The 9,138-nt window shown below is 40.0% G+C and overlaps 1 protein-coding gene across 1 annotated transcript; it reads right to left on the minus strand.

Annotated features, from left to right (window-relative positions):
* Nucleotides 1-2,547: 2,547 nt before the first annotated feature.
* LOC107719976 (transcription factor Sox-9-like) lies at nt 2,548-5,337 on the minus strand. The gene is made up of 3 exons (XM_016527536.1): nt 4,715-5,337; nt 4,090-4,340; nt 2,548-3,309 (listed from the first exon to the last, which is right to left on the minus strand). Exons 1-3 carry the CDS (start codon nt 5,131-5,133, stop codon nt 2,645-2,647), a joined length of 1,335 nt encoding a protein of 444 aa, XP_016383022.1. The 5' UTR covers nt 5,134-5,337; the 3' UTR covers nt 2,548-2,644.
* Nucleotides 5,338-9,138: the final 3,801 nt, after the last annotated feature.

Genomic DNA, 9,138 nt, shown 5'->3' on the forward strand with positions numbered 1-9,138 from the left:
GATAGATAGATAGATAGATAGATAGATAGATAGATGGTTGGATGGTTGGATGGATGGATAGATAGTTTTCAAGGACATATCCCAATCAAGAGAGAGTTAAGTAATTTTGCAGTTTGTGCATATTTTACACAGAAATGTCCCATCTCATATCCTGGGTAAATGTTAGTTTTGTGGGCATGATAATTTAAAACTGGCCCTGTGTTGAAACAGCTGGGACCAATAGACCTCTGACCCTCCACTGGATCGCTGTGGGCTGCTGTTCCTGTCGTCTCTCCTTCACATATGAATTAGATGTTTATTAATACTGTTTACAAAGGGAATGCTGTTTTTTATTGAGCTTATAATGGAACGTGACTGCAATCAGAGAAACCCTGGTGCGAAGCGTGACGGTACGTTCAGTATCACTACTGTGCCATTTGTAAATTGACGATTCTACAGTGTTTAAGCCAGAAGATGTTTGTTGTTTCTGGTTTTGTAATTACACACCAGCACAGATCACACCAGCACAGATGACGCAATCGCAAAACAGAGCTGAAAATGACAATAAATCAGTAGAACGTGATGTCTTTGGCATGACGGGCTTGTTGATATTTCCCTTTGCTGACCGTTTAGCGGAACAAGCCTAGGGAACCACATAGGAAAACCAAATGCTGTTTTTCTTTCCGTTTTCACACTAACAATGCGAGTGTTATAATGTGCTGACTATAAGGCCCTCCTGCTGTTTCATCTGCGAGAGGGAGGCAGTGCTTGCGCAAGAAAACTAACGTTCGTCATTACCGAAGACATTCCACCCCCTAAGGCTAAACACAAACCATACATATTCATGTAGAAGCGTAACTAGATGCAGATTATGAGACAATAACAAGCCGTAGGTGTCTGTTTTATGTTTTATTCTCACTTTTATTGCAAATATAATACAAAAGATGAGCTTCTTCAAAGGCAGTAAAATGTTAAACTTTTTAAAGACAAAAAACTTGTTCAGTCTTGTGTAAAAAAGATACCAACATCAGTTCTGAGATGGCTGATATTGAGTATAGCACAAAATCGGAAAGGGAAATGTATAAGCAAACAAAGATGCCAACTAACTAACTACTTAAAAACAACTACAGCTTCAAATTAGAGCATCGTAAAACTTTCCAAACGAAAGACTACTCTTCCAGTTATTTTAGAAACTGCAACAGTATTTTGTGCATTACAACTGGTTAGAAATAAGGACAAATAAACATTTAAAATAGAAAAATCTACATACGATAAATAAACATGATGAATACAGAATTTTATCATATTAAGTACCAGCCCTCTGTCTAAATGGAACCGTTGGGTTATATGTCACCAATATCAGAAGAGCAAAATAACAATTCATTTTTTTCGTATAAAGTATTAAAGAATAAAATGCAAATAATTTCTTTGAAATAAAATTAATACTAATAAATAAATTAAAGGGGTTAAGATGGGATACAGAAGGAGGGGCTGTAAGATGACACCTGCACGACTGCAGGCAGCTAATGACAAGCAGAGGTCAAAGGGCACTTCCTGGAGCTGCGACACATGCTGTTAGACACTCAGTAAATTCTCAGCTGCCGCTGCCACGTAGATATTCCCGCTAATTCGCTTCCAACATTTGACAGGCACTGATGCTGGTTGGGGATAAAAGCGTGAATGAGAGCTGGTTAAAAAAAAACACGGTTGGATAGGAATGATATTTTACAGGAACATAAATAAAGGGCACAGAGTCAAACTATCAAACATAAAATGCACCGCATAAGGACTAGGGTGTTACTGATGGAAAAGACAAGGAATGACTACCAAGAGTGGTTTAGTAAAAATAGACTTTTCTACAAGAAACACAGAAGGCCGGAAATACATAAAAAGAACATGTTAAGAAAACATACACAGTACATATTAAAGTATCAATAATCAATAAGTCCTCACAGAGGAATCATTTCTCAAAAATGTTTCTTTTCTTGCAAACAAGGCTAAAAATATATATATATATATATATTCTAATCACAATTTCAGGCGATTAAAAGGCACGTCGGGAGCCGTTTTGTTTTTTTCTTGAAGTCCAGCTTTCTTTCCTACATTTCATTGTTTCGTGTGTGTGTGTGTGTGTGTGCGTGTGTGTATGTGTATGTGCGTGTGTGTACGCGTGTGTGCGTGTGTGTGTGTGTGTGTGGGCAATTCAAGTGTGTGTTAAAGAGAGTGGATCCCAGGTGAAAAAAAAGTGCACTTCCATAATATACTTAAAGTGCTCTATTTCCACGCACTAATTTTGTACTTTAGTACTTCTTAAGATAAACTTAAGATGCATACTCAACTGTGCTATTTTGGGACACCATGAATATTAACTTAAATGCACTTTTAACATACCATCTCTGTATTTAAAAAAATTTATTTAGTTACTTCTAGAACCATCTTTTTAAACACTAGTACATTCAAGTGTACTACAAACGGTGACTAAATAAATTTTTTAAATACAGAGATGGTATGTTAAAAGCGCATTTTAGTTTATATTCATGGTGTCCCAAAATAGCACAGTTGAGTACACACCTTAAGTTTAGTGCGTGACAATAGAGCACTTTAAGTACATTATGAAAGTGTACTTTTTTCACTTGCGGAATGATGCGGAACGAGTCCCATCTGCTCAGGGTCTGGAGAGTTGTGTGTAGACCGGCTGCTGGTCCCAATGCTGGGGACTGTGGTTGGGTTGGGGAATGGAAGGAACCCCTGCAGTGTCAGCGATGGGTGTGTATATGGGCCTCATGTAGCTGAAGGTGGAGTACAAGCCGGAGCTCTGACCTCCAGCGTGGGTGTAATAGGAGTTGGCGCCGCCCTGGTGGTCGGAGTAATCGTACTGCGCCCTGGTGATGGATGGAAATGAAGTGCTGTAGTGCTGGAGGTGCTGGACGTTGAAGGAGCCGTAGCTGGCTTGCTGCGGAGAACCCTGATCGTTGTAGTGGCTGGGGCTGAGCTGCTCGGTTTTGATGTGCGTCGTTCTCGGTGGCTCTTGTTCTCCAGTAAGCTGGGCGTTCGGAGTGCTGCCGTTTTGAGGCTTCCCCATCCAGGTGGCATAGTAGGATGCGTTGGTGGCATGCCCATTCGGCGGCAGGTACTGATCAAACTCGTTGACGTCGAACGTTTCGATGACGTCGTTGCTGAGCTCGCCGATGTCCACGTCGCGGAAGTCGATGTTGAGCGGGCGTCCCGTGCTTTCCTGAAGCGGACGGGCCTCTCGCTTCAGATCCACTTTGCCTGGCTGCGCGTCAGTTTTCGGAGTGGTGGGAGGAGTGGGAGGCCCTTGGGACTGGCCTGTTTGGAAACGGTGGAGGAGGGGAGAGAAGTTAGAGCGCCGGTTAAGAGATGACGCAACAGCGAGAGCCAAGGAAAACAACTGAGATAAACTCGAATTGTCAAATGATTACTCCCGATTAATCGCTTCTAAAATTTTTGTTTATGTAATGTCTATATTTATTATGTTTATATAAATACACACACATGCATGAATTTATTTCAGCAAAATCTGTTATGTTTATATATTATATATATTTATATTATATGAATATAAATATACACATGTAAATATTTTCAAAATATATACTGCATGTGTGTGTGTGTGTGTGTGTGTTTATATATACATAATACATATACACAGTACACCCAAATGTGACCCTGGACACCCAAACCAGTGCCAAAAATCATTAAGATATTAAGTAAAGATCATGTTCCATGAAGATATTTTGTACATTTCGTACTGTAAATATATAAAAACTTACTCTTTGATTAGTAATATGCATTGCTAAGAACTTTATTTGGGCAACTTTAAAGATGATTTCTCACTATTTTGATTTTTTTTTCACCCTCAGATTCCAGATTTTCAAATATTGTCCTATCCTAACAAACCATACATCAATGGAAATATTATTTACTCAGCTTTCAGATTATGTATAAGTCATTCAATCATCAATCATCAAATAAAAATGGACCCTTATGACTGGTTTTGTGGTCCAGGATCACAAATATATTATGTAAACAAAAACTTATATTTTGGATGCGATTAATCGTTTGACAGCACTACTCGATTTCGCCCACCTGAGTGCTCGCTGGGCGAGTGCACCTCTCCCATGCTGGACGCGGGCGAGTCGGCTTGCTGGAGGGCTTTGAAGAGGGCGTTCGGGGAGATGTGAGTCTGCTCGCTGCCGTCCTCAGACTCGCTCTGGCCGTTTTTCACCGACTTCCTCCGCCTGGGCTGATACTTGTAGTCAGGGTGATCTTTTTTGTGCTGAACCCTGAGGCGCTCAGCCTCCTCCACGAAGGGACGCTTTTCGCCCTCGTTCAGCAATCTGCCAATAAACACAGCAATGAATCTTACAGTGCATACTTATACTATTGTGTAGACTGCATGCAGTTGCATGCACCTTTATGCATATGAATTAATGCAAATACAGTAGTGAACATTTGAAGTGGATCAAAACCGTTCATCAAAGTTGTCCTAAAACCAAAACAATACCCGTCCTTGTCTTAGGACAACTTTGAAAAACTTTTTTGATCCACTTCAAATGTTGACTACTAATTAATTGCACATTTAAATCTGCCAGTGAGCACAGCAATGAATATTACAGTGCATACTGTTACTATTGTGTGGACTGCATGCAATTGCATGCACTATTATGCATATGAATTAATGCAAAAAACAAAAAAAACAAAAAAAATGTACCTCCAAAGTTTGCCCAGAGTTTTGCTGAGCTCGGCGTTGTGGAGATGTGGATACTGATCCGCGAGCTTCCTGCGCGCCGCTTGCGCCCACACCATAAACGCGTTCATCGGTCTCTTCACGTGAGGCTTGTTTTTGCTCGAGCCGTTCATTCTCACCGGCATGGGCACCAGCGTCCAGTCGTAGCCTTTCAGCACCTGAGACACCGCCTCTCGGATGCACACCGGGAACTTGTCGTCTTCGTTCTTCTTGAACTCGCCGAGCGTCGCGTCCGGAGCCGCGAGGCGGGTGTTCTCGGTGTCGGAGCCCGAACCGGAGCCCGGGGAGCCCGCGGAGTCCTCGGACATGCTCGGACTTGGGGCATCAGACAGACACTTCTCTTGCTCCTCTGTCATTTTCAGGTAGGGATCTAGTAGATTCATGCGAAGACTGTAGATGGACGATCTCAGAGAATTGGTGCGGCTGCGCGTTTCGCCTACCCAAAATACGTTCCAACTACGTTCCTGCAAATCCACTGAATCGCGGCGCTCGCTTTCAGAGGGCAAGCGTTTGAGGGTGTTCTGCTGGTGTTTGCAAAAGCAAGCGCTCCCTGCGCGCTCCTGTGTAGTATTTCCAAGAGAGAGACGAACTTTGGTTTGTCAGCTGAGCGCGCATTGGCTTTTAAACCCGACGCGCTGTGACGACAAGGAAAACGATGCCTGCTCGTGCCCACCCCTCTCTCACTCTCAATAATGATCACTCACAATTTAACATTTCAGAAATATGCTTCAGAAAGCACTGTTTTCATAAGAAGCGCTTGTTGAAAACGCGTACGGCGCCAAGTGCGCAGCCGGAAAATGTTTATCTTTAGGGTCGTGCAAAACACCACACCACACACTCACACACACACACACCACGCAAGACTTCAAGCGTTTGCAAACAATCAAACGGGCTTAATATTCAAGCCACTGGCTTTAATTCGTTTATTTAGTGACTAATTTTGGACGGCCTGGCTCGAGGAAGTGTTACTCAGTCAGTGACTCCGCCTTAAAGCTTTCCACTCGCACTAATTCCTTCTTTTCGACAGGTTTGGAGAAGTTGCAAATATTGTTGCATCTATTCATCGAGTCAGGCAGTCCAGAGATGGTGTCGGAGTGATTCGCTGGGTATTTTCGTGAAACTGACCGATAGGGGGAGACAGAGTTCTGTGCTCAGTTCGCTTCAGTCCATTAGTGCTGGTCAGACTTGCAGAGTTTGTCTGTGTATAATAATGCAAATATTGGTCATGAATTCCTGATTAAAAACAGCTAACGTCTCTGTATTTTCTCTCACACAGCATTCAGGGGGAGACTGGGGAGTGTCGATACATTCTGTTTAAATATAACAGTTTATTCTGTTTATATAATAGGCCTATACTGTTTTTTTCAAAACATGTTTCAAATCTTGAAAATAATACATTAATATCCTAGGAATTGTCTTCTACAGAATAAAGTAATCTTGAAACCTACAGATCATCCCTAAATTGTTTAAATTTGTCAAGTACACTGTGATATTGCAACCTTCCCAACTTCCATTACACTAACAGAAAACAGACATTTTACATTGTATTTTATTTGTAATTTATTTAAGCCATGCATTTATTGTGGCAATCAAATTGACTTGTTTAGAACCACCTCATCTCCGTTTCACCTTAAAACTCTAAATTAAAAATATAAATGCATAATACACATTGTTAAGCTCTTTTTAATTTAGTTTATAATTGTATTTTCTTTATACACATGTTGTGGTGCTCATGTGTTAAACTGATTTCACCCTGTAGCTAATTTCTAATAGGTTTAAACTGATGAAAACTGATGACGTTTTACTCACTTGGATTGACTGAAGAGATCTTTCAGGATTCATTTTTGTGCAAACTTTCAGTTGCATATGCTTGTGTGAGCTACAAAAATAATAATAATAATAAAACGCACAATAAAAGGCAACTGACGAGCGTTTTGTAGTATGCAGATCTTTGATTCTCTCTCCTGATCAGTGCTCGGGCTGAGGGAGAAAGGCAGATTTCTAGATGTTGTAAAACTGTTTGCTTGCGTTATGTCAAGTTCTTGCAATGCACAACCAGTCAGTAATCCAATCTGCCCCGCATTTTAATTAAGGCTCAGCTTCCACATACAGAACGTGAACTGTGAGCGTTTTGATTCGTCCTCGCTCCGACACACAGCGTTTATTTTCACTGGATGTGTTTATTTAAATTATTCACTTCAAGCATAAACATAACAGAACTTTTAGGACCTTCGTCAATAGCACATTCCCTTTTCTGTTAACAGCACGCTGCTAATAGGAGAGGCTTCGTTTATTTATTGTAATGCGGACTTAAGCGAATACAGGAGTGAATGACAGCTTTTCAACTTACGCTTATCAAGCCATCTTTTAACAACTGCATAAATTTTATTTTGCATTAAGCTCCTGTTAGCTGCTGGCAGCGACAATACTATTACTTCTGATACAGCCAATTAGATAAGTGTTACCACATTTGCGCTATAACAGTAACTTGTGCTTTAAAAGTTTCACTAACCACTGGTTTTACGAAGGTGTTCAAGTAATAAAATGTTATGGGAGTGCAACTTCTGATTAACTTATACCACCTGTTAAGCAGAACTCACATCTGAGTCACAAATAGCGATTGCAGTCAAATGAGACGGTGATTTCACACAAGATACACCTACACCACATCCTGCCAAAAATTAAAATGTTTCAGGAACAGATGGCAAAAGCGGTGCATTTTTTATAAACTTGCCCCTATATGTTAATTTGATCTGTTTTGTCTTTACCATATTTTTATTTTGTTGGCATTATATTTAGTTTTTTAAGTTTCAGCTCAGTAAAAATGGAGTTCTGTTACGGCTGTCACAACTTATCAATCAGCCAATGTTAACCAAATCCGTCACTGTTACATTAAAGCAATGATCATGTACACGGCTAAGCATCCTACAAAAGGCCTTGGGAAACTTGTCATCTTTTTTTGGAGTGGAGGTGTGAAGATTTTGTGCAAACATTAGAGGTACACTGGCAAACCATGTTTGCCATTTCTTTGTCTCTGAGGTGTTTAAGGAGCATTCTCGTTTCTCTTTGTGCTATTCAGAAGTTCTTGTTTTTGGCACAGAAACGGTCCACCACTAATTAGACTTTAAGAATAAACTGGCTTATGTTGTCTGTGAAGTTAGGCGCTAGTTTGATAAACGTGACTTTTTCTAGTATTTTCTTCATGAAGACCAGAAGTATAGAAACTCTAATTCTAACTTTACTAACTTCTGGCAGACTTTGTGGCCAAACATGCCAGTGCTTTTTACTGAAAATAAAGTTATTCAGAATATGAGAAACGGTCACAAAGGTTGCACTTATGACATAAAAAGTCGTAATTCAAGAAATTAATTTGCAGTTGTGATACATAAAGTCATATTACACAATAAAACATCGCAATGTCAAGAAATAGTCACAATTGTGAGAGTCACATTGTAAGAAATAAAGTTATAATTGTGAGATATTGTCACACTGCAAGAAATAAAGTCACACTGCGAGAAATAAAGTTGTAATTGTGAGATATAAAGTCACATTGCGAGAAATAAAGTCGTACTTGTGAGATATAAAGGGTGTATTCTCATCTGTCTTGTTTGGTTTGATTGAATCGAACTCAAGTTCGTTTACCCCCTTGGTGCGGATCTTTTGGGTAGGTGTGAATACAGCAATCGCACTCAGGTGCGGACCAAACAACCGTACCGAGACCCAGGATGAACCAATGAATGGCTGACCTCAAGCACACGTGTGGTTTTGTTTACAGCTTCTGGTTCACATGCAAAAAGGGCAGTGTGAAAGTGAACAGCACCAAACAAAAAAAAAAATCTACATTGTATTTGGTCCGGACCAAAGCAAGTGAACTAGCGGACGTTCCTGGTGTAAATACACCCAAAGTCACTCTGCGAGAAATAAAGTCGTAATTGTGAGATATAAAGTCACATTGGGAGAAATAAAGTTGTACTTGTGAGATATAAAGTCACACTGCGAGAAATAAAGTCGAAATTTTGAGATATAAAGTCACACTGCGAGAAATAAAGTCGTAATTTTGAGAAATAAAGTCACACTGCGAGAAATAAAGTCGTTATTTTGAGATATAAAGTCACATTGGGAGAAATAAAGTCATACTTGTGAGATATAGTCACACTGCGAGAAATAAAGTCGTAATTTTAAGATATAAAGTCACATTGTGAGAAATAAAGTCGTAATTGTGAGATATAGAGTCATATTGCGAGAAATAAAGTCGTACTTGTGAGATATAAAGTCACACTGCGAGAAATAAAGTCGTAATTTTGAGATATAAAGTCACACTGCGAGAAATAAAGTCGTAATTTTGAGATATAAAGTCACACTGCGAGAAATAAAGTCGTAATTTTCAG

This window comes from Sinocyclocheilus rhinocerous, unplaced genomic scaffold, assembly GCF_001515625.1.
Source record: "Sinocyclocheilus rhinocerous isolate Xijiao unplaced genomic scaffold, SAMN03320098_v1.1 scaffold792, whole genome shotgun sequence".
Classification (NCBI taxonomy): Eukaryota; Metazoa; Chordata; class Actinopteri; order Cypriniformes; family Cyprinidae; genus Sinocyclocheilus; species Sinocyclocheilus rhinocerous.

Coding starts and splice junctions, on each gene's coding strand:
- LOC107719976 (XM_016527536.1), bottom strand. CDS start 5,133: ATGAATCTACTAGATCCCTACCTGAAAATGACAGAGGAGCAAGAGAAG. Junction 4,341..4,714: donor ACTCTGGGCAAACTTTGGAG/GTACATTTTTTT, acceptor GTTTATTGGCAG/ATTGCTGAACGAGGGCGAAA. Junction 3,310..4,089: donor CTCGCCCAGCGAGCACTCAG/GTGGGCGAAATC, acceptor GTTTCCAAACAG/GCCAGTCCCAAGGGCCTCCC.